This window comes from Rhinatrema bivittatum, chromosome 2 (genome assembly GCF_901001135.1).
Source record: "Rhinatrema bivittatum chromosome 2, aRhiBiv1.1, whole genome shotgun sequence".
NCBI lineage: Eukaryota > Metazoa > Chordata > Amphibia > Gymnophiona > Rhinatrematidae > Rhinatrema > Rhinatrema bivittatum.
The window spans coordinates 452293351-452319025 of NC_042616.1; the positions used below are offsets into that span (position 1 = coordinate 452293351).

The 25675-nt window shown below is 44.1% G+C and overlaps 2 protein-coding genes across 9 annotated transcripts in view; both read left to right on the forward strand.

Moving 5' to 3' along the window:
- Window positions 1-80: 80 nt before the first annotated feature.
- Window positions 81-9186, forward strand: FMC1 (formation of mitochondrial complex V assembly factor 1 homolog). The gene is made up of 2 exons (XM_029590366.1): window positions 81-261; window positions 8840-9186. The coding sequence occupies exons 1-2, from the start codon at window positions 121-123 to the stop codon at window positions 9041-9043; spliced, it is 345 nt and encodes a 114-aa protein (XP_029446226.1). The 5' UTR covers window positions 81-120; the 3' UTR covers window positions 9044-9186.
- Window positions 9187-19041: 9855 nt separating this feature from the next.
- The window catches only part of LOC115084931 (putative RNA-binding protein Luc7-like 2), a 291251-nt gene continuing 284617 nt past the window's right edge, over window positions 19042-25675 (forward strand). For 3 of the 8 annotated variants that reach the window (XM_029590358.1, XM_029590361.1, XM_029590359.1), the window contains exon 1: window positions 19042-19359. In XM_029590358.1, coding sequence (XP_029446218.1) covers window positions 19299-19359 — 61 coding nt within the window. In that variant the 5' untranslated portion in view covers window positions 19042-19298. Of the gene's footprint in view, window positions 19360-22319; window positions 22345-22406; window positions 22422-22796; window positions 22861-25675 lie in introns of those variants that run through there. The other 5 variants (XM_029590362.1, XM_029590360.1, XM_029590363.1 and 2 more) reach the window with 5 other exon arrangements.

Genomic DNA, 25675 nt, shown 5'->3' on the forward strand with positions numbered 1-25675 from the left:
AGAGCACGTCGATTGCTCCCCCCCCGGTGAATATCTCGACAGTCCTTCGTTCGTCCTCCCCCTGGCCCCGCCCCAACGAGGCGATCCATCGCTCGACGCTCGCTGGTGCGGTGTGGGACGATGGCGGCGCCCTTGGGATCTCCGGTCCGCACGCTCCGCGCTCTCTTCCGGGAGTTGCGTCACGCGAGTGCCACGTCCGAGCGGCCGTACCGAGACACGTTGGCCTATAAATACATCCGGGAGCAGTTCCACCGGCACCGGGTAGGAGATGGGCAGCTGGGGGATTTGCGTGTATGATTCAAATGTACAAGAACTAAACTCGGATCGTGCAGGGCTATGAGAGATTCTCTAGCAGCCAGAAGTTCGCATCCTTTTAAGTCACCCGGGGGTGGAGGAAACCTCCGAAATGGGTTTTGTTTTTTAACGACATCTTCCAAGTACGTTGAAGGTTAGACTGTACTTATTGCCGATGAAATGCACTAAAAAATCTCTCCTTCCCACTTCTTCAAAAACAGAAAGGTGCATAAACAGATTGTAAGGTGGGACCTTTAATTGGCTAACGTAGCGCATCTGTGATGATCTTTTCAGAGCTCTGCTGCCCTGTCTTCCATTTCTCTCCCTCCAGGCAACGTGTTCCACATGTATTGTTTTTCACCGATGTTGAAAACTGAGTTTTCCTCAATTCTGGAAATAAAAAAAATGTAGCGAAGCGCACAAAAATAGTATGACGGAGATGTTTTTTAAATTATCCAGTTGGCATGTCATTTTTGTATGTTTGGCTAATTTATTTGCCCTTCATTTTTTGCTTTCATGATTTTTCCCTTCTGTATCGTGTATTAATGGTACTTTAGACTGTAAAAGCTGTCGATACTGTGTCACTGTAAACGTGCCCCTTAATAAGTAGAAAGATGGGAAAGAAGGGAGAAGTGTTGCTCATTGGAGATTTTAATCTGCGGGATGCATACTGGAGTATCCCGTCTGCGGAATCTACGAGAAGTAGAGAAATAGTGGTTGCCCTCCAAGGGGGATACTGTAATCCTTGACCTGGGTGCGCCATTCAGTACAAAAAAATATGCTAATGAGGGTCCGTGGTAAAAGGAGGCGCTAGGGACACTAGTGCCTCCTTTTTGACAGAAGCGGCGGGTTTGACAGGCGACGCTCAATTTTATCGGCGTCGGTTCTCGAACCCGCTGACAGCCATGGGTTCGGAAAACGGACGCTAGCAAAATTGAGCGTCTGTCTTCCAACCTGCGGGCCGCGGGCAGATTTAAAATTTTTTTTTTTTTAAATTTTAAATTTTTTTTTACTTTTGGAGCCTCTGACTTAATATCGCTATGATTTTAAGTCGGAGGGTGTACAGAAAAGCAGTTTTTTCTGCTTTTCTGTACACTTTCCTGGTGCCGGCCGAAATTAAAATGTGCAGCTTGGCTGCACATTTTACTTTCTATATCACGTAGGAATAACTAATAGGCCCATCAACATGCATTTGCATGTTGCAGGCGCTATTAGTTTTTGGGGGGAGGTTGGCAGCGCGTTTTCCACGCGCTATTATCCCTTACTGTATAAGGCAGAGCTTTCCAAAGTGTGTGTCACCACACTTTAGTGTGTCACCTGCAGTGTGCCGGTGTGTCTCGCAAGCCCGGTGCATTTGACGGGGCGGAGCAAGTGGGAGCCAATGTGGCTGCCGATGAACCTCATCCCACTGGCAGCTGAGTAGTAAAGTATCGCTGTGCTGTGCCGCAGACGCACAGCAGGAAGATCGGCAGGGCCGTGGTGGAGCTCACGTCACCACGGCCGAAGAACAAGGTCAGGTCGAAACGTGCAGGTGCTCCTCCTCCTTCCTGCCCACGCGGGCCCAGAAGAAAAATGTTGCCGGAGCCACGTGGGCAGGAAGGAGGAGGAGCACCAGCCACGTGCAGAAGAGGAGCAGCGTTGTTGCAGCCGGCTGAGAAGAGGAGGAGGCCCGGTAGCAGGGTCCCCACAGCAGATTGGCCCGAGAAGATCAGGGCCGCTGCAGAGCCCATCCTGCAGCGACCCGTGAAGAGGAGGCCCAGAGGTAAGAGAGAGGCTGAGGGCCTGTAGAGTGCGTGTATGAGCTGAATTGAGAGATTATGTGCCTGTGTGTGGGAGTGAGGACCTGAATGTTTGCAGAGACAGCATGTGAGAGCTGTGTGTGTGTGTGTGAGAGAGACAGCATGTGAGAGTGAGAGCCTGTGTGTATGAATGATTGTATGAGAGAGACAGCATGTGAGAGTGAGAGCCTGTGTGTATGAATGATTGTATGAGAGAGAGCATGTGAGAGTGAGAGCCTGTGTGTGTGTGTGTGTGTGAGAGAGAGAAAACATGTGAGAATGAGAACCTGACTATCCAGTACCGAGCGGTAGGAAGAGCTGCGTTAGTGCCTACGGCACCCGCGGTTACCGCCCGCACAGTGCAGCTCACCTACCGCTCGATCCTGAAGCCTAATTATATGTAAATGTAAGCCGCGTCCGAAAAGCCTTAGGCCCGCGCAACCCAGGATACTGGATAGAGCGCCTATACAGGATCCTGGGTGCGCGGGCCTAAGGCTTCACGCCACGCTGGTATCTGTCATTTCAAATGTCATTTGAAATGACAGATACCAGGAAGCAACGGCGGCGACAGCGCAGAAACAACGGCGAAACGACTTGTCAGTGTCCCCCCTCCTCTCGGAGCAGGGCGCGAAAAGCCGCCTTGCTCCGGGAGGAGGAGGGACACTGACAGCGGCGAAGCAACGGCGAAGACAGCGGCGAAACGACAAATCCAAAAAATAAGCGAAAAAAACTTAAAAGCTAAAAGTAAGTTGCTTCGCCACTGTCATCTCTTCTCCCCCCCTCCCGGAGCAGGGCGCGAAAAGCAGCCTTGCTCCGGGAGGGGGGGGGGGGAGAGATGACAGCGGCGAATCCAAAAAATAAGCGAAAAAAACTTAAAAGCTAAAAGTAAGTTGCTTCGCCGCTGTCATCTCTCCCCCCCCCTCCCGGAGCAAGGCTGCTTTTCGCGCCCTGCTCCGGGAGGGGGGAGAAGAGATGACAGTGGCGAAGCAACTTACTTTTAGCTTTTAAGTTTTTTTCGCTTATTTTTTGGATTCGCCGCTGTCATCTCTCCCCCCCCCCTCCCGGAGCAAGGCTGCTTTTCGCGCCCTGCTCCGGGAGGGGGGGAGAAGAGATGACAGTGGCGAAGCAACTTACTTTTAGCGCTTAAGTTTTTTTCGCTTATTTTTTGGATTTGCCGCTGTCATCTCTCCCCCCCCCCCCCTCCCGGAGCAAGGCAGCTTTTCGCGCCCTGCTCCGGGAGGGGGGAGAAGAGACAAGCGGCGAAACAACTTACTTGCACGGGGGAAAGCGGTCTCCGTGGCAGCCCCAGTCCTCTCCCCTCCTCCCGAAGCCAAAAAAAAAAAAAAGCTTTTTTTTTTTTTGGCTTCGGGAGGAGGGGAGAGGACTGGGGCTGCCACGGAGACCGGCACCCATGATCGCGGCCGGGGCAGGTGAGCGGAGGCTGGGGGAAAGCTTGCCACCTACCCTTACCCATGCCTCTACCGCCTGGGTCAGGGTAGGCGGTAAGTTTGCAGGTTAAACGCGCGACAAAACGGCAGGGAAAGGTAGCGTTAGTCGGGGCGCGGGTTACGGGATGCTAGGGGAATAGCTAATTGGCTCGTTTGCATGCAATATCGAGCTAATTCGCTCGTTTGCATGCAATATACATGCCGCGGGCGGAAGGGGTTACCCGGGGAATTTAGGACGCGGTAGGAGTAGGTTAAAGGGGATTCGGGATCGCAGGAAGGGCTAACGCGGCCGGAACGTGAGTTAAAAGCGGCTTAGGAGCAGGGTAAACGCGGCCGCACTTTACAGGATAGGCCTGTGTGTGTTTGAGGGAAGACGATAGATGGAGAGAAAAGAAATAGAAAAAAAGACAATATGTGAGGAATTGGCAAAAAAATAAGAAAGGGGAGGTGGAACAAAAAAGCCTGTGACCAACCGATTAGAAAACTAAGATCAGACAGCAAAGGTAAAAAAAAAACCAACTTTTTACTGATTGGCACATGTAATCTTTAGTAATGTGCAAGAGTAGCACTTTCTTTATGTGGATCTCCCAATGTACAAGGAAGTGGAAACCCACGGGGCTTGCACAGAGGAGGCAGCAGAATGGGCTTCAGTGCCAGTAGCAGCAATCAGCGCCTCCCCAATAGCCATGTGGCATCAGTGACAGTGGCAGCAGAATAATGAGAGAGACTCCGAGGTTGCTGCAAAAGAAAGAGAAAGGGTTTTGCCTTTAGTGTGTGCATGTGTATGAATGGGAGTCTGCCTGGGGGTGTATATGTGTGAATGCATGGATGCCTGCCTGAGGGTATGTCTATGTATGAGAATGAATGGGTGTCTTCCTGGGATTTGTATGTGTAGAATAGGTGCCTGCCTGTGTGTGATGTATGTGTATGTGTGAGAATGAATTGGTGCCTGCCTGGGGGTCTGTGTGTGTGAGAATGAATGTGTGCATGCCTGGGGGATGGTGAGGGAGTGGTGTGAAAATGAATGGGAGCCTGCCTGGGAGTCAGTTTCAGTGTGTGAGAATGACTGGGAGCTTGCCTGGGTGTGTGTGTTTGTGTGAGAATGATTGGGAACTTGCCTGGGGGGTTGTGTATGTGAGGGAGCCAGAGAGAGTGAGAGCATGAGTGTGTATGAGAAAATCCAGGGGAGTAAGAGTTTGTGGGGGGGGGTTGTGTGTGGAGGGGCAGAGAGTGTCTTAGAGCCTGAGAGTGTCAGTGTCTGTGAGAGCGAGAGGTTATGGTGGGTATAAGAGCATGAATGTGTATGTATGTGACAGTGTATGTGTGAGAGAGAGAGGATAACCTCCTAATCCTTGACAATATCAGGGTGATTGGAAATCAAGAGCTCCCATGTATGGACAGCAGGGGCCTTTTAAAATCCTTATTAGTTTTAATTATTGGGTGTTATTTGATATATGTGCTGTTTTGAAATATTTTATTGATGTTTGGGAAATTGTATATGATTTTAATTAATAGAAATTCTGTTTATCAGTAGTTTTAAAATATTCTTTTATTAGTATGGTTTTACTATTATAACTGATGCTTTGTTTCTTGATTTTATTTGTTTAATGAGGAATGGTGGTTCTGTTTTTCCATTGTTAATACACAGAGTCTGGCTTCTTGGGGTTTCCATTTCAGTTTTTTCTAATTTGTGCTCCTTTATTTTGTATTCTGTATTTGGTGAGGGTCTGTCTCTGCTCTGTGTGTGTGTGACCATGATGAGAGATTCTGCTAGCATAGGGATCTATAGCAATCGGGTTTGTTTTGTTTCCTCAGTAGGTGGTGTATTGGTATTCTAGGACCCAGTGTAATATTTACCCTTGCTTTTTCACAGGTAGGGTTATTGTTGTTTGAGTCCTTGGTGTTATTACTGTTGTGTTACAATGGCATTGCAGTATAGATTTTGAGTGTCTTTTTTGTGAGGTTTTGTGTTAGTTCACAATGTGCCTGGCAGTGGAAGGTGTTTGTGCTGCTGTTACTGTGAGGTGAAAGCAGAATTTGAAAATATCTTTTAGTATGATGAGCTGTAAGGGAAACATCCAAGCTCCATTGTTTGGGGGAATTTCAGTGGATGCACAGAGTTACAGAACTGGAGATGCAGGATTTATATTGACATTCTGTCCCTTCCTATAAATTCCAGACTTCACTCTCATAGCCATATAGAATTAGTTGAATGAGGCTATGATATAATTTTATAGTGTGAAACTGGCCAGTTTTTAAAAATTACACAGAAGACCCATTGGACTTTTTTATTAACACCAAATATTTAAAAGCTGTGTTCATCCCATCAAGCTCATATATCTCATTAAAGAGGTAAATTGAATAACACAAAAACTTTGTTTTATTATTGTTACTCATAAATTATAACAATAACATTAATCTTGGAATATTATATATTTTTAATATAAATGAAAGGTTTTCACAAGATAGGTTGTGTTGAGAAACATTTTATTATGTATATATTTAAGGAAACATAATAAATTGTCAAAATACATTTCGTTCGTTTAACCTTTAACCTCTGGTTTGCTAGTAGACTGAATTACTGTGTCACGAAATTATGTTTGTCTAAAAAGTGTGTCACCAACATGACAAGTTTGGAAAGCTCTGGTATAAGGGGTAAAAATAGCGTGTCGAAAACACTCGTCCAACCGGGGGCTAACAGTGCGCTCAGCCTGAGCACACTTTACTGCATTGGCCCATATGTTAGAAAAGTAAACAAAAGTTCAAGGAAAAAGAAACCAATCTGGTTCTCAAAGGAGGTGGCTGCAAAAATAAAGGCAAAAAGATCAGCACTCAGGAAGTGTAAAAGATCCCAAAAAGAGGAACACAGGGAACAATACCTGGTGAAACAGAGAGAGATGAAGAAAGAAATCGGAAAAGCAAAATGTCAAGTGGAAGAAAGGATTGCCCAAGAGATAAAGAGAGGAGACAAAACATTTTTCAGATTTAAAAGAGAAAGAAGGAAAGCCCGAAGTGGTATAGTGAAATTGAAAGATGACGAGGAGCAATGTGGCGAGACAAACGAGGAAATGGTGGAAATATTAAACAAACACTTCAGTTCAGTGTTCAGTAAAGAAGACCCTGGAAAATGACCGTTGCTGGTTGACAAGACTGTAGAAGGGAATGGGCTAGAAACAACTTTTACAGAAGAGCATGCATGGGAAGAGCTAGGAAAACTGAATGTGGACAAGTCCATGGGGCCAGATGAGGTAAATCCCAGGATACTACGAGAACTCAGAGATGTCCTGGGGAAACAAGTGTGGGGGTAACTTGCTGATTCAGCTGTTACTACCCTTAACCAATAAGCCTGATACTTTGCTGCAACTCAAACATTGCTCTCTGCTTCGACGGCAAGAGATAATGGGGAATTGCATTCAACAGCAACCGAGCGCCCTGACTTTTACGGTGTGGGAAACTAAGTATGGGGTAACATACACAGCACAGCAGATACTACCATAAGATTACTGGGCAGACTGGATGCACCATTTAGTCCTTTTCTGCCATCATTTCTATGTTTATGTATGTAAAATGCAAGGCACAGCTGCACAACCAAAGTACTTGTTTCTCCTTAATGGCAAGTCCAGTTCTCTACAAAGATGTTAAGTACAAAACAACCTAAAGTTTGTCTGTCTCTCTTTCAGACTCAGATCACTTTATTGGCATCACAATTTTACGTTGGTTGTCAAAGTAATATACATACAGGCGCATGGCTCAATACGCAGTTGGACACGCATTTCAGCACGTGTCCATAACCCCCAATGCAAAACGGGGATTAGCATGTCCAAATCGCGCGTCCATCCGAGCGCGTAGCTAATAGCTTCATCTACATGTAGTATTAGTTAATTCCCGTGGTAAATGAAATGTTGCACTTAATTCAGTTAAGCTCTGTTCTCTTCCCTGTTTTTAGTTTGAGCCACAACGAAATCAGCCCAAACACACTGTACTCCAGAAACCTAGGTACAAGTACGCAATATTTGAACAACTGGTTTCCTGGTCAATCTTATTATGATTATACTGTGCCACATATACACAATACAATAGCGTAACAAATTCTTATTGTGTTATTTTATATATGTAGGACCAATACGCAACAAGTCTGTATGTCAATCAGACCCACCATGGAAAGGTCACATTACTTTATTAAATTGTATCTTCAAACTATTTTTTAAATTTTTTTTAAGTGCACTGAAAAAAGTCCATATTGCCACGGGAATTAAAAAATACTTGGAGACTCACTTCTCATGACTTTTGTCATGAGCTAAGTATTACAACTTTGCTGATGTTCATGCATTTTATGCTAGAAGTGAATCTCCAAGTATTTTTGAATTCCCGTGGCAATATGGACTGCTCTTAGTGCACTTAAACAAATTTAAAAAATAGTTTGAAGATACAATTTAATAAAGTAATGTGACCTTTCCATGGTGGGTCTGATTGACATACAGACTCGTTGTGTATTGGTCCTACATATATAAAATAACACAATAAGAATTTGTTACGCTATTGTATTGTGTATATGTGGCACAGTATAATCATAATAAGATTGACCAGGAAACCAGTTGTTCAAATATTTAGTTTATGAGCATCACACTCCTCTTGTGCCAAAAGAGCAGCCTCTAGCCCATAAACCTAAGTTGGAAGCAGTTAATCCAAATAAAGTCAATAGGTGGGGGCAGTACAGCTAAATAGTACTGTGCATTGTATTGTGTTTAAAAAAAAAAAATAGATGAACAAGTGTTTCTGCCAGAACAGGTATGGCTGGTAGGCTGTCAGCTGCTCACAGACCTTTCTGAAAGCAGCTGTAGCCAAAGCAACAAATTGGAAAGCTACACACACAAAATCCAGAGATAGGGTTAGCAGATGGCTCGGTCATCACGGATAGGCTGAGCCATCCCTGGTTTTGCCCCATGGCATCCATGAGCTTGTTGCATTTTCTTTAAGAAAGGCCAAACCCAGGATGAACAGAGTTCGTCTCTGATGACCTGGAGTCACCTGGTAGCACTGTGTCCTCTGGTTGCTGCACTGAAGAGCCAGTAGGGAAGGAAGAAAAATATTATTTTCCAATTCTATTCTGCTTGCTTATTTTGGTTTGGGTGTTTGTTTATTCAAATACAATTCACAAAAGTGCTTGCTTACTGGTAGGCTGTCGAATTGGCAGACGAATTGGCAGAATCTCCAGGAACTGGAAAAATCTGGCCAGCTAACTTGGGCTGCTGCTTTACAAGAAGGAAAGGGTTTTGATTTCTGAGTGCTGACCTTTATATTGCATTTTTCTCTGTGCAGGTGACCAGTGAGAAGCTGTGCAGGGCCCAGCATGAGCTGCATTTCCAGGCGGTCACCTACCTCTGTCTCCTGCGCAGTGTGCGGGAGCACCTGGCACTACACCAGGCATACCATGGCAAGGGTGAGCGATCGGCAGAGGATGCTGCTGGCCTGGTGGGGCTGAAACTGCCCCAGCAGCCAGGAGGGAAGGGCTGGGAGCAGTGACAATGGAAGGATACTTGTGCCTAGTCTCTACCTCTGTAATCTGCTCATGCCCTACCCTGAATGACTCTAAAGCTGATTTTGCGCTGTTTTGTTGTTTTCCATATTTTGTCTTTAAATAAAATAAAATCTTTAGTGAAATATTATCTGCTTTAAACTCCTAACCACATTTTCAGAAATCCATTTTTGATGATGTCACTTGGAAGTGAGAGTAACTGCAAATAGATTTGCCTCAAGTTTTTTAATATGGTGATACTAAATTGGATTGAGGATGGACAGTGCTTGAGTGGGAGAACTGAGGGAGCATAAAATGCTGCAGGACACTCCAGCAGAGTCTAGCCCAGGACTTCCCAAACCTGGCCTGGTGACACCCCCCCCCCCCCCCCCTCACTCAGTTGGGTTTTCAGGATATCCACAATGCATGAGATAAATGTGCGCTTATTAAGTCTCCATGATATGCAAATTTATCTCATGCATATTCATTGTAAATATCCTGAAAACCCAACTGGCTGTGGGATCCCCACTACAAGTTTGGGAAGTCCTGGTGTAGCCTCTCCGAGCAAACCTAGATCAGTGCTATTCATGTCCAGTCATTGGGGGGCACAAACAAGTCAGGTTTGCAGGATATCATGAACAGATATCCTGAAAATGTGATGTTTGCCACCTTTGAGGATTAGAAGTGAATATCACTGACACAGCCAATGCTCTGGCAGGGTATAGGCCAGAGCCATTTTACAATTAGACGTAATGTTAAATCAATATTTCCCAACCTTTTCACACCTGAAGCATACTTGCATTAACAGAAATGTTGTGAGGTACCCCAGACTCCACAGAGCAAGCAGTGCAGACATAGAGAAGGGCCCATGGCCAAAAAAAGAGCTAGGGAAGTTACATAGTAATGATAGCAGAAAAAGACCACATGGTCTAGCCAGTCTGCTCAGCAAGTTTCCTATAGTAGTAACTGCCACTCTGGGCAGGTTTCCCCCATGCATTTTGTTAAGGGTACTGAAAACACTATCAGTCTCTATTCCACCTTTTAAAACAAAGGAAGGGAGGGGGTAGAGACACATGAACCCAACATGATGGATAAGAGAGAAGGTGGTGTGATGCAAGCAGCCAGCTTGGTTAGTTACCCTGGCTATCACACGAGGCTGCTATTCCCATCACTCTGTAAGCCACATCCAGTGCTCCGTGCACAATCTGCCTGTCTCACTAAGCCTGAAGATAGCAAAGAGGCAAGAAGGCCTGAAAGGAGGATGCTCAGGGGAGGGAAACGGAGGTGGTGCTGTGTGTGCAGCCCAGCTGTCCATGCCCTTCGTGCTGCAGCTAGGAAGAAGAGGCATGCATGTGCTCAGAAAGGAGCGCCTACTTGTTTTAAGAGTCTCTTGTTGCTGCAAGGTGCTAAGAGCAGAGCCCAGGTGCTGGTATGAATCTGAGTCTCAGGCAGTGGTGACTCTCTTTCTGTGGTACATGTGATCAGCTTTGAAGGCACACTGGTTGGGAAACACTGCATTAAATGGAGACCCAGTCTACTCTTGGAACATTACATTTCTCATGGCACATCTTGCAGGAGCAGCAACTTTAACCTGTTCCCCGGGTTAGACACCAGGCTGTTAATCTGGCTTCTTCCTGTGTCCCCCTGTAATTGTTCTGAAATGTGGAAAAATCTCCATATATAATGCTCACCATTTTTCCTATCTCTAGCCTAAGGCATACAGAAAATGCTCATACGGACAGGGCATCAGGTATTCATTCTGGATGTGCTTTTTCAACAAAAAATGTATTAAAACCTCCAAGAATTGGAGTACAGAAATATTTGCTTTGACCCCATTGTTCTGTTTTCTTTAAAAATGGAGGTATTTTTTTATTACTGACTTTCAAATCCACGGAAATATTTCTAAATCTGAATACACTGAATTTTTTTTTCCAGATTAAAATAAAAAATAATAAAAATATATATAGTGTGTGTGTGTGAACATCAGTTGACAAATGCATGAGAAATATTCAGCAAGAAATAGAAAAGATGGTGTGACCTTGTCTCTTGGTGTTCATATCATTGTCTGAAAGTCTGTCATAACTAAGGCAGCTCCCCAGGAGATAAGGTAACAGAGCTCATTGCTTATTTAAATAATGGAGTGTGCACTAGTGTTTTGGGCATGGTTTCTTTCTTGTGTACCATTGTGGTAGAAGGTACATACCTGGTCACTTGTATTTGGTTGCCAATCAGCTGGTATTTGGCCAACCTGGAAGAGTTGATTTAGGGAGGCTGGCAGGATTTTTAAACTGGCAGTGAAACACCATTATTCTACTGACCACTTTGTCTCCTTAGGAGCAAACCTGCCCTGCCCTCCGCCAGAGCTCTTCTAGCCCTCTCTTCCAATTTGCCATGGCTACTCTCCCCACGTTCATGGGACTTTCTCTCATGAACCAAGGCCTGATCCTAGGCCCAACTATGGAAGCAGTGGTGGCTGCAACAGTGTGTGAATGTGCATGGGCCAGGGTCTGAGTCAACATGTGCTCCACTGCCAGGCCTCACAAAGGTCAGGTAAATTATTGTATTTACACTTATGTGAACACATGAGTACGATGTCCAATGGAGAAAATTTTTTTTTATGTTTATCACTTTTATTGGCTAAAAAAAATATATTAATGTCTTGGAAAGAAGAAGAAGTACCACTATATGAAACATGGATAAAATTATTACACCATACTGCATTATATGAAATTCAAAGAAGAAAAGATATTCAAAATCCTCATCAAAAATAAAACAAAGAAAATATTTCCAATTATGGAAAAATGTTTTGCTATATATTAATGTTTATAATAATTAATATATTGTTTAGAATAGAAAAATATATTGATGTTATTTATTTAGAACCAATTCTTTATTATAAATATAAGGAAAAGTATTTAGGGAAAGTAGTTGGGAGGACTTAGTAATAAAAGGGGGGAAATAGTTGGGTGGAATTAGTAATAAAAGGGGAATAATAGTTTGGAAAATTAATAATTGGGAAAGAATTACAAATTATATTTTAATTGTAAAATTTTTAAAGAAAATTGTTATTGTCTAATTGAATTTATATTTAATTTGTATATTATGAAAATTTCAATAAAAATATTAATAAAGTAGGATTTTGTGTTGAGAATATTTTGGAGGGTTGTGTGTTTCAGTTATATCTTTTTCTAAGGACACAGTTTCAAAATTTGAAGAACAAGATTAGCAACTGGAAACATAGAAACATAGAAATGACGGCAGAAGAAGACCAAACAGCCCATCCAGTCTGCCCAGCAAGCTTTCACACTTTTTTTTTCTCATACTTATTCTTGGCCCTTACTGGTAACTTTCTCATACTTATTCTTGGCCCTTATTGGTAACTTTTTGGTTCTAGTTACCTTCCACCCCCGCCATAGAGAGCAGTGCTGGAGCTGCATCTAAGTGAAGTATCTAGCTTAATTGGTTAGGGGTAGCAACTGCCGCAATAAGCAAGCTACTCCCACGTTTATTTGTTTACCCAGCCTGTGCAATTCAGTCCTTGTTGGTTGTTGTCTGAATATAAATCATCTTTTCTTTATTCCCCCCTGCCGTTGAAGCAGTGAGCTGTGCTGGATATGTATTCCAAGTGAAGTATCAGGCTTGATTCCGGGTAGTAACTGCCGTAACAAGCAAGCTACACCCGTGCTTATTTGTTTACCCAGGCTATCAGGCCGATACAGTAAAGTGCGCTCCGATGGAGCGCACTGTTAGCCAGTGTTTGGCTGCGCATTTTCAAAGTGCTATTTTTACCCCTTATACAGTAAGGGGTAATAGTGCATCTCAAATGTGTGGCCAACCCCCCCCCCCCCCTGAAACTAATAGTGCCCGCATCATGCAAATGCATGTTGATGGCCCTATTAGATATTTCCACGCGATTCAGAAAATAAAATGTGCAGCCAAGCTGCACATTTTACTCTCAGAAATTAACGCCTGCCTTTGGCAGGCGTTAATTTCGGTCAGCACCGGGGAAGTGTACAGTAAAGCAGAAAAAACTGTTTTTCTGAACACCCTCCGACTTAATATCATAGAGAAATTAAGTTGGAGGCCCCAAAATTTAAAAAAAATTAAAAATTGAAAAAAATTGAAAATCTGCCCGCGGCCCGCAGGTCGGAAGACAGACGCTCAATTTAGCCGGCATCCGTTTTCCAAACCCGTGGCTGTCAGCGGGTTCGAGAACCGACGCCGGTAAAATTGAGCGGCGGCTGTCAAACCCGCTGACAGCCGCCACTTTTTTATTTTATTTTTTTAATTTTTGACAGCCACTACTTCTGTCAAAAAGGAGGCACTAGGGACGTGCTAGTATCCCTAGAGCCTCCTTTTACCACGAGCCCTAATTTACATACCTGGGCTTTCTGTATCGCGCACCCAGAAGAGTGGCCTGTGAGCGCGTCGGGAGAGCGGGTGCTCGCTGGCTCTCCTGCATGTTTTTCTGTATCATCCCGTATGTAAGTCAGTCCTTGTTGGTTGTTGCCTGAATATAAATCCTCTTTTCCTCTTCCCCCCTGCCGTTGAAACAGAGAGCTATGCTGGATATGCATTGAAAGTGAAGTATCAGTCTTATTTGGTTTGGGGTAGTAACCACCGCAACAAGCAGACCAGGATAGAGCCATTGTTCGCTGGCCCGAAGACCCAGCTCCTGGCTCAGGAGCTAAAGTATGTTGCTGAAACAAGGTAAAAACATTTAACTTAGATAAAACAATGTTCTGATAGCATTTCTAGGTTACAACATGTTCCTTGGGAATAAACTGGAGACGATCGAAAACAACAGCATATATAAAATATTTCCGAAGGCTAGAATGATTCCACCATATCAGATGGCGCATATGGAGGTTTTAAAAATGTATCCAGATGCTAGCCCTCCTCTTACAAAAACCTACTACCTTACATTGATGAAATGCTTGGGGGAACAGGAAGGAGCAATGTTGAGATTACTTACCTGATAATCTCCTTTTCCTTAGTGTATGCAGATGGACTTAGAACAAGTGGATATAGTGTGCTCGTGCTAGCAGTTGGAGATGGATCTGACGTCAGCACGGGTACATATACCCCCACAGGAAGTGCAGCAATTCAGTAATCTTCCTTGCAAAAGCTGTATGGATATATGTGTAACTGATCGATTAAATAAACAGGATTACCCTGACCGATTGATAGTAGCTGGAGACTGCCAGCGCTCCCAACCGGAAGGCGTCGACACCTGGTAGAGGGGACGCTCTCGTGTAAGAAATGACATGCCTTACCTTGAATTGGTGAAACCCATGTATACTGGCAGCCGGGCAGGATGGTGAGTCCATCTGCATACACTAAGGAAAAGGAGATTTATCAGGTAAGTAATCTCAACATTTCCTAGCGTGTAGCAGATGGACTCAGAACAAGTGGGATGTACAAAAGCTACTCCCGAACTGGGCGGGAGGCTGCCTGAGGACCGTGTAAGACTGCCCTCGCAAATGCTGTGTCCTCCCTAGCCTGGACATCCAGACGGTAAAATCTGGAGAAGGTATGGAGGGAGGACCACGTCGCCGCCTTACATATCTCCGCGGGCGACAGCATCCTAGATTCTGCCCAAGAGGCCGCCTGCGCTCTGGTGGAATGAGCCTTGACCTGCAGAGGCGGTGACTTCCCAGACTCTACGTAGGCCGCTCTGATAACTTCTTTGATCCAGCGGGCGATTGTGGGCCGAGAGGCCGCATCCCCTTGTTTCTTCCCGCTGTGAAGGACAAACAGATGGTCCGTCTTTCGTACTGCTTCTGTCATTTCCAGGTATCTGGGCAGCAATCTGCCGATGTCGAGATGGCGTAGTAAACGCCCATCTTCTGATTTCTTCAAACCCGCCGTGGTTGGCAAGGATATGGTTTGGTTGAGGTGAAATTGTGAGACTACTTTAGGCAAGAAGGAGGGAACCGTGCGAAGATGGATAGCCTCTGGAGTGATTCTGAGAAAGGGATCACGGCAGGACAGCGCTTGTAGCTCCGAGATGCGGCGTGCGGAACACACTGCCAGCAAGAACACCATCTTCAAAGTTAGAGAACGGAGAGACAGGCCCCGGAGGAGTCTGAAGGTGGATCCCGCGAGGAATCCAAAACTATGTTGAGGTTCCACAGGGGTACTGGCCACTTCAGTGGCGGACGAATGTGCTTGACTCCTTTCAGGAAGCGGGAAACATCTGGGTGCGTGGCAATGGTCTTGCCATCCCTCCTGGGACCGTAGCAAGACAGCGCAGCCACCTGAACCTTGATGGAGCTGAGGGAGAGACCCTTCTGAAGCCCATCCTGCAGGAAATCCAGAACAATAGGGATTGTGGTCGCATGTGGATTGGTGCCATGAGCGTTGCACCAGGCTTCAAATACTCTCCAGATCCTTATGTAGGTGAGGGATGTGGAAAACTTGCGGGCTCGGAGAAGTGTATCTATAACCGGCTCCGAGTAACCTCTTTTCTTCAGTCTAGCCCTCTCAATGGCCAGACCGTAAGAGAGAATTGAGCCGGATCCTCGTGGAGGATGGGACCCTGACGTAGCAGGTCCCTGAGAGGAGGCAGGGGAAGGGGCTCCCCTGCCAGTAGTCTTCTCATGTCCGCGTACCAGGGTCTTCTTGGCCAGTCTGGTGCCACTAGAAGAACTAGGCCCCTGTGCCTCTGAATCTTGTGTATAAGGGCGCCCAGCAGGGGCCACGGCGGAAAGGCGTATAGCAGTGTCCCTGGAGGCCATGGCTGAACCAGGGCGTCGATCCCATGAGAGAATGGATCTCGCTTGCGGCTGAAGTATCTGGGTACTTGAACATTGGACCTGTCCGCTAGTAGGTCCATGTCCGGAGTCCCCCACTGATCCACAATCATCTGGAAGGCTGTGGGGGACAGCTGCCATTCTCCCGGATTTAGGCTTTCCCTGCTGAGGAAGTCTGCTGCGGTATTGTCCCTTCCGGCAATGTGGACGGCGGAGATGTCTGGAGATTCGCCTCTGCCCAAGCCATCAGCGGGGCTATCTCTAGGGACACATGTTGGCTTCTGGTTCCTCCCTGTCGGTTGATGTATGCCACCGTGGTGGCGTTGTCTGACATCACTCTGACTGCTCTGTTCCGCAGCCTGTGAGCAAATTGCAGGCAGGCTAACCGGATTGCCCGTGCCTCTAGACGGTTGATGTTCCACCCCGACTCTTCCCTGTTCCATCGCCCTTGGGCGGTGAGTTCTTCGCAGTGTGCTCCCCATCTGCTCAGGCTGGCATCTGTGGTGAGCAGAATCCACGTGGGGGAGGACATCTTCGACCCCCTGCTCGTGTGGTTGGACTGCAACCACCACCGTAGCTGGGGCCGCACTCTGGCTGGTAGAGGTAGATGCACGGAGTAATTCCGGAAGCGTGGGCTCCATCGAGAGAGGAGGGAGCGTTGTAGTGGTCTCATATGGGCCCGCGCCCAGGGTACCACTTCCAGGGTGGATGCCATGAGACCGAGAACCTGCAGATAATCCCAAGCTATGGGCCGGCTGGCTCCCATCAAGGACCGTAGACGCGTCTGGAGTTTTAACCTTCTCTTGGTGGTGAGGCTGACTTTGTCTGCCTGGGTGTCGAACTGGACTCCCAGGTATTCCAGTGATTGGGAAGGCTGTAGGCAACTCTTGTTTAGGTTGACTACCCATCCCAGGCTTTCCAGAAGGGAGATCACTCTGTTGGTTGCCCGATGGCTCTCCTCTCGTGATTTCGCCCTGATCAGCCAATCGTCTAGGTAGGGATGGACAAGGATTCCTTCCTGTCTGAGCGCCGCTGCTACCACTACGATCACCTTGGTGAAGGTCCGCAGCGCCGTTGCTAACCCGAAGGGCAAAGCCCGGAATTGGAAGTGTCGTCCCAGAACCTTGAAGCGTAGATAGCGCTGATGATCCCGATGGATCGGGATATGCAGGTAGGCTTCCGACTGGTCTAAGGCCGTGAGGAATTCCTCTGGCTGTACTGCGGTCTTGACTGAGCGCAGAGTTTCCATGCGAAACCTCGGGACCCTTAAGTATCGGTTGACTGACTTTTGACAAAGTCCATATTTTTAAAATTCAAAACCCGGGTCTTCGTGTGACTTCTCTGCATGCTGTTTGTGATATCACCTCAGGAAAACTCGCCTGAAGGAGGAACCATAAGGTATCACCACAGGAGAACGTGGCAAATTCATTTCCCCTTCTTTTCTCCTCCATTTTCTATATTACTATTATTTTTTTAAAGTAATCCCAGGTAGGAAGATGCACGTCCACCATCTGCTGGAGATGGAGAATACTGGCGAGCTGATACTGATGCAGGGGTATATATACCGTGACATCAGCTTTGCTCTGTTTCAATCTGCTTGTAGATGTGCATAACCATTTACTCCCGGGGGAATTCTGTGCAAAAAAAATATAAATTCTGCACACAAAAACTTAAAATTCTGCAGACTTTATATTGGTCAAAATAACACAATATCCATGAGACTTTAAGTAATTAATTTAAAATGTAATACAGAAAAATGTTATTACTTAAAGATGCAGTTTTAAATATTTTGAGCAGAATTTCCCTAGAAGTTCACTATAAGAGTGTCTCTTCCACCCTCTCTAACTATTCCCCTGGCCAGTCTCCTTTCACTTTGCTCTCTCAGGCCCCAACTCCTCCACCTGCCACTTTCTCTCCCCTCCCCCTCTAGGCTCAACCCCTTTCACTCTATCTCCACTCCCAGAGTTTGACCCCCTCTTTCAGTACTGCTCCTTACACAGCATCCCTGTGTCCCCCTCTCTCTGGCACACACACATCCCCTCATACAGGCTCCCTCTCTCACTCATAGGCACACATCCTCCCCCCCTTAGATTCCCTCTCTCTCTCTTACATCGCTGCATACTGTCTTCCTCTCTCACACACACAATCCCTTTACACAAGCTCTCTTTCTCACACATACAGACATCCTCACACAGGCTCCCTCTCTCACAAGCACCCTCACATACACAAGCTCCTAATCTCTCACACATATACACACTCCTTCACAATCTCCTCACATATGCTCTCTCTCACCACCCAGGCTCACAGACTCTCACAGACTCATTCTCATCGGGGCCTGCTCCATCTTCGGTGCAAGAGGGATGGTGTCTGCTTATGGCACTAGGGACCTGATCCTTCTTCGCTGTGAGTGGGCTGGGCTCTACTTGTGGCACGGTGGGGCCTGTCAAATTCTATGCAGAATCTGCGCAAGGGGGGAATTCTGCACACATTCTGTGCTCTGCAGTAACACAGAATTCCCCCAGGACTAATAACCCACTGGTGTGGATTGTCTGAATGCTAGGAAAAGTATTTTTTCACTCAGTGCACAATTAAACTGTGAATCTCAGAGGTGTCAGACTGGGGTGGGCCACAGGGGCACTGACCCCACTAAAATTTGGCCCTTCAAGTAGAATCAGTGCAGGAATGCTATTTGGCAGGTAGCTTTCATTGGTAGGAGTAGTGATGTGTCAGCCACCTCCGCCATCCGCTACCTGCCTGCTCCTTTCAATTGCACAACCCTCTGTAGGGCCCCAGGGTTCAAGGCAACAGTGTGGCAACCTGGCAGCAGAGGACATGGCCTGAGGCACCACCTCTCTAGAGCGAGAGAGCAAGCTATGGGATATAGCTTAGTGTGCCCCTACCCCTGGCAAAAAGGCATCCCATTACCCCCAGGTGGATCTAAAGAGCAGTATAGCTAAGTTTGGCCAGGCTCCTGGAGGAAAAGTCCATAAACCATTATTAGCCATGTAGACTTGGAAAAGCTGTTGCATCCGTTGGGACCCCGTCGGGTACTTGTGACCTGGATTAGTCACTGTACAAAACAGAATGCTAGGTTTAATGCTCTTTGATGTGAGTCAGTATACCACGCTTTATCTTCGTAACACGTTCTTACAGTCTTCTTTTAACTTTCCAGCTTGCAGCTGCCGGCAAGCAGCGCGAGCGCTTGCCGTTAGCGGTGACGTCACGGGGCGGGGTCTCAGCCGCAGCTGCGCAGGCAGACGCTCGAGTTGGAGTCGGCGCTTGCCGCTTTCTTGTGGGGGACCGTCTCGCAACCTTACCGCCTCGTCTACGCTTACACCAGCCGAAGGTGGGGGAAAAGGGAAAAATAATTATTCAAAACGACGAAAATAAGGGACGAAAGAAGGACGTAGCTGCCGGCGCCATCCCGGAGGGAAGGAAGGTCGCCGCCGCCCCTAGACGCCGTGGTAAATAAAAAAGAGGGGAAACGCTCTAGTTGTTTTCCCTCAAAATGTCGGCTCAGGCCCAGATGCGAGCCATGCTGGACCAGCTCATGGGGACGTCCAGGGACGGTAAGCAATAACCACGTAAAATCGTTTTCTTTTTGCGCTTCAGTTTGGTAGTTTTAGTACATAAAGCTTCATGTTTGGAAGAGGGTTTTTATGTTCATTTTTTTTGGAGGAGAGGGAGGGGGGAAGATCCTCATACAATTTGCTGTGGCTTCTGCCCGAGGTGCCTTCGTCAGGATGATTGACAGTGTGATTCACTGAAACTTCCACCAATTAGGCGCGGCCGCTGGTTGGGCCGCCTTTTCTCGTGGATTGGCAGGAGTGTCGGCCAATCCGGGATCGAGGAGGCGGGGCTGGGCGTGTGCCGTGGGAACGGAAGGATAAGGGCCCCAGTATGTTCCTGGAAATTCTCTGCGTCCCCCACTCTCACGCACCGGCGGCCACGATTCCGGGAGGGGGGTAGAAGAGAAACTCAAACCTTGTAAAAAGGAGGAAATCTGGCCTAAACCATTACTACGCATCCGAGTTCTTCGTCACCTGTTTTTAGCGGTACTTCCGCTTCCGGAGGTCATTTTGAGAGCTATGGAAAAACATTGGCTAGGTTCGGTAGCTTTTGGTTGAAAATGTTTCGTGCGTGTAAGTGGGGGCAGCGGAATAACTTGTTGGGGGTGGGGACCAAACAACCAACCATCTTCCTCTAAGTTCCGTAGTTGCTGATACCATGTGGGGCAAAAAGGTAGTCGAGCCATGGCCCCAGAAGCCACCGCCTTTCTGCTGTCTAGGCATGTGAGGCTTGGGATCACCCTCAGATGCTCTTGAACCTCGGATCCCAACTTTTCGTTCACTGTTATTTTTATGTCAGAATTGAGAGAGTTGAGTGGAAGCTTTGATCTTTTATTCCTACCCAGTCCTGCTATCAAGTAGTTTGTTGATTTATGTTGAAAGTACAAACTCAAGGCTATGTTGTTTTTAGGTTTGTATTTCGTATTCTTGGTTCTCTGCACATAATAGATGTGACTTCATGCTCTTAACGGGTATAAAGGTGTTGGCATCCGGGTTACATTTTCACACACAAGCTTTAATTCTGTTACTCATTGTCTGTTAATTTTGTATATTGGCGCAACGCTTTCTTTTCTGGGTTTCTTTTTGATACTTTCCAATGAATATATAGGTTCTGCTTCGGTTTTGCAAGGTGTATTCTTAGCTTTGTGATTTTGTAACTTCTACAGTGTGAATTGCATCTTTCTTTCATGTATCTATGATTTGCTGTTTTTATGAAACCTATGTTAGATTGTGGATATACATAATGTAAGTTCCTGAGCTATGCCTTACAGTTGAATGGCTGCTTATATATGCTATTCATGCTTATTGGTAAATGCTAAAAATAAAGATTTAAAGATTTCCTATTACTGGTAACACAAGTTCTTCAAAGCTCAGTCACATAGGATTCTAGAAATACATGATTTCTGGTGACTGCTGAAAAAAATTACTCGTGTGGCAATTAAAGAATTTTTGTTCATATCTGGAAGGCTTAAGCTGTACAATTTTTTGAAATTCAGCTGTCAAAATGATTTCACCATTTTTAGAAATACAATGTGAAATCCATTCCATTCTAACACCATTTTAAATTGGATTTGTAAGTTGTAGTTAAACTACAAAAAAGAAATCCATTGACCCTATGTTTTCAGGGTTATTTGCATTAGCACCAGAAACTGAAAATAATTTCCTATCCCCTTCCTTGGTCTTATGATCACCCTGCAGTAATTTTGATTTCTTTTTAGTAGTTGAACGCTGAATATGACAATAAATATATGTATCAGAAGACTAGCATTACTGTGTTCACTTCTTCGTGTGAGAGAAAATGAATGTTCTGCTACGATACCAAGAGATGTCTGTGTGGCTGAGTTACACAGGTTTTTACCAATTAGCCTGTGAAATCTGTTCCTACAATTAGTTGAGCGTGCATTTTCTTCTCAATGACTGGGATGCCATGCTGACTTTATTCCCTTGTTGGAGTGTGTACTGAAACAGAAAGACAGTTTGGTTAAAAAGTCAAAGCATGGAAAGAAGCAGCTGATCCATCTGAGGAAAGGAGCTCTACCAAGACTGAAGACAATTTGAGACTCCACTTTTGCAAGCAGCAGTGCTGCAGATTTTCATTGGGATCACACAAATAACATAATTGCCTGGAAACTAAGCAAAATGAAAAATTTGAATGGACTTACTTTTCAAGGACCTTTTACTTCTCATCTGAATTCATTTCAGTTCTTGTTTTGGAGCTTTCATGACACAAAATGACATCATACATAATATGTGGACCTCGTTTCTCTGAAAGTGTAGGGCATGGTCAAAAGAGAGGGGAGGGTAAAGGGACAATAAAGTAGTTTTTCTATTGTATGCACAAGGCCACAAATTTATCTGTAGCTCTGAAAAACAGTGACCCATTTATTTTAATTTGTGGATTAGAAATCTCAGTTCTATTGTGTCATGTACTTTGGGAAAGGAAATTTGTTTTGCTCTAGTACATTCCTAGTGGTGTGAAAATAATTTTTAAGTGTTTTAATTGAGCAACTCATAAAATATATGCGAATATGGGGAGCTTGTTTGATTCATTAGGTTATAGTGACCGTTCCACAATGCTTGTTACTAGCATTTCAAGCATTGTAGGTAGCGGTTATCTATATTGAAATGGTTTGAAGAACAACAAGGTAGGGATGAGAAGCGAGTGAGCAATTTATTGTAAGTCACTGTTGACAAAGTATATTTGCAGTAATTATTGTGACTTAGAAGACAGTTTTGGGGTCAGTAGTGATTAACATCTACTGGCGCAACCATTTTTCTGAATTTCTGCTCCATTTGGGAGCCTATGACTTTAAAGACAAATATAGTTTGGAGTCTTAAGATGTTCAGCTTGGTTCTTTTGTTATATTAAGCTTAGGTAAGATTTATTTCTAATTGATTTGACCTATATAATGTTTGATTTTTTTTTCCATCCTTTTTTTGTAATTTAAATTTTTTTTCAGATTTACTATATTAAATAATGTGCTGGTAAGACTTGAAGGCTTTCCAACTGATTGCTACTAGATTTGACTGACACGTGCATGCTTATCATGTTACAAGGTCTGGTAAGATATAGCAACAAATTGCACTATTGCCTAAGTCAGGATCTCTGCTTAATTTTTTTTTTCCACTTGATTTTTGGAATCTTTTAGAAAGTTTGCAATTTAATTTTACATTTATTCCTGTTAGTGTACAGTTGTATCTAATTTAAAATACTGTACACTTGTAGTCACTTAATATTACAAATCTTTGTTATTCAGCATGACCACACTTTGTAGTCTTCATTATCTGTTTGTCAATGTGTTACAGAACAGTAATTCTCTTTTCTTTCTGCCCTTTTTGTAAAGTTTTAGTATGGTTTTGGCCTGATATCCTTCTTAAAATCAAAAGCTGCCGTTCATTAATAAAAGTAAAGTCCTTCCTGTTGTGCTTTATTTCAGCATAAATCCACTGTCAATCAATGCATGATCCGTACATAAAATGGAGGAAAACCCACTGCAGCTGGTAATGTAGCAGGGGATGCTGATTCACAGAGCAGGCAATAGATGCATTGTTATGTCCTACTGTAGATTACCAACAATTTTTATACTCCAGTAAGAATAGCACAAACTGTAAAGAATCCTGTATGACCCTGAGTAAGTTATTAAAATGCCCTGTACTCAGCTTGACAGTTCATTGGGGGACATTGTAAACAAATATTTAGCACAATTTTGTGTGCAATAATGGTATTATATTACTATTAGAACAGATATTGCATATTAAAAATGCAGGGGCAGCAATATATAAGCTGTATACATGTATTTTTAGCCCTTGATTCAATCGAAGAGTTGTATGAGATGATAGAATATATGTTACACTTTGTTTTTCTGTGTATGTGTGTGTGTCCCTAATTTTGGAATAGCTAGATTTAGCTGCACCCAGACTGTGTGGAGGTAGGTCTTTGGGGGACATTTGACTTTGAAAGATTTGGTGAGTGATTTAGAAGTGTGGCGCAAAGTCAGCAGTTTTCTTATAGGAAATGTCTTTCTCTTCCCCTTCCTCTCATAACTTTTTTTAAAACAGGTGCACTAGCTGTACTAAACTTGGAGTAGAGGTAAATACTTAAGGGGATATCAGACACTTCCATTTTTTTTTTTTTTAATTGTTGTGATTTGAGTACCCAGGACGTGGGCAAAGTTGGCACATTTCAAGAAGAAACACATGAAGGGTTGAATAAGGGCTATCTAGCATGTCATACCTTTTACTTGTCTCTTATTGTACTAGCATAAGAACTGGATATGATAGTTCACATGAGTTTTGAAGGCCACATATATTTCCTTCTTCAGAGCTGTATGTCATAAGAGAGGTAGTTAGGGAACAAAATCAGATTCTGCACAATTGCAGTTGAAAGATCTTGCACTTGATTTATCAAATTGTTTTCTCTTTACACACAGACATGGAATAGAAGAAAACATTTTGATAAATCAGGCAATCCTCAAGTATTGGCTACTGTGGAAAATTTTATTTTTCCTGACTGAAAGCCCTATTTTCTGAGTGATTTGACCAGTCCGAGTACTGGATTACTACTCTGCTGACCCTCGTCCATTTCAGTTTTCTCCTGAAATACAATCTATTAATCACAGCAATGCAGACGACTTACCTCTTCCTTGGTTAGTCATATTTCCGTCAGATCTTGTACTTTGATCTCCGACATTAAATATTTAAAATATACCAGCACTAACAATTTTATGCTATTCAGTGTCTTAAATCTAATTCATTAAAATCTCATTTTGTATCTGATTGATTTTTTTTTTTTTTTTTTTTTTACATCCCATCATTTTAAGTAGTATTTAAAATTTGGAAGATTTTTCTGCTTAGCTACTTACACTGTTATGAATCTAAGTTAATCAGTGCCTCTGCTTTACTGATCTTTATTAAAATTGCATGCAGGCATCAGATTGATACATATAAACTATACGTAATAGACTCTGAATAAGATTTTTACGAGTAAGACTTACTTTTAAATATGCATGTTATTTTTCTAAACAAGTGTGAAAATGTAATAAGCAAAATATATATAGTAGGACTATATGTAACGAAAACCTAGGTGCAAGACAAAAGATAAGAACATAAGCAGTGCATACTGGGTCATATCAAAAGTCCACTAAGCCTGTATACTTTCTCTGACCATGGCTGATCCAAGGCATATGTATACAGCAGGATTCCAAAGAATAGATCCAACTCTTTCTGCAACTAACTGGGGATAAGCAGTGGCTTTCCCAAATCTGAATGCCTAATAATGCTTTATAGACTTTTCTTCCAGGAAGTTAGCCAGATCATTTTTTTAATCTAGCTGCACTAACTTTCACCACATCCTGCTGCAATAAATTCCACAATTTGTGTGTTGAGGGCAAAATACTTTCTCAGATTTATTTTAAACATGCTATGTATTGGTTTCATGGAATGATCGCTAGACTTAATGATTTAAAAGAGTAAATAATTGTTCCCGGATTACTCATTCCACCCCTCTCATGATTTTATACATCTCCAGCATATCTCCTCTTAGCCGCCTAGCCTGAAGATCCCTAACTTGTTTAGCCATTCCATTCCTTTTATCATTTTGATTACCCTTCTCTGTACCTTTTTTAGTTCCACTATATCTTTTTATGAAATGGGGCACTTATAACTGCATACAGTACTTGAGGTGCGGTTGCACCATGGATCCATGCAAAGGTGGTGTTATCCTCTTATTTTCATTTTCTTTCCTGCTATTTTCAACACTGCTGCACACTGGGCCAAGGATTTCAAAGCAGGGGTTCTCAACCCCGTCTTTGGGATACACCTAGCCAGTCAGGTTTTCAAGCTATCCACATGATACGTATTCATATTTATTGTAGATAACCTGAAAAGCTGTCTAGGTGTGTCCCAAGCACTAGGTTGAGAACCCTTGCTTCAAAGTATTGTCCACAGTGATTCTAAGTTTGTTTTGTTTTGTGGGGTTTTTTTTTTGTTTTGTTTTTCTTGGGTGGTGACATCTAATATGCAGCCTAGCTTTATTTACCTATTAGTTTGGATTATTGTACCCTATATGCATAACTTAGCACTTGTCCACATTAAATTTCATCTTCCATTTAGATTTTTATTTCCCTCAGGCATGTAAAGTCCTCTTGCAATTCCTCACAGTCAGCTAGTTATCTGACAGTTTTTAACAATTTTATGTCATCTGCGAATTTGAACGCTCTTCTTATTGCTCCCTTTTCCAGATCATTTATAAATATATTGAAAAGCATCAGTCCCAGTACAAATCCCCTTGGCATCCCACTATTTACCTTTGTCAATT

Excerpts from the sequence above, each read along its gene's own strand:
- FMC1 (XM_029590366.1), top strand. The coding sequence starts at position 121 with ATGGCGGCGCCCTTGGGATCTCCGGTCCGCACGCTCCGCGCTCTCTTC. Across the intron at positions 262-8,839 it reads AGCAGTTCCACCGGCACCGG|GTGACCAGTGAGAAGCTGTG; the intron begins GTAGGAGATGGG and ends TTCTCTGTGCAG.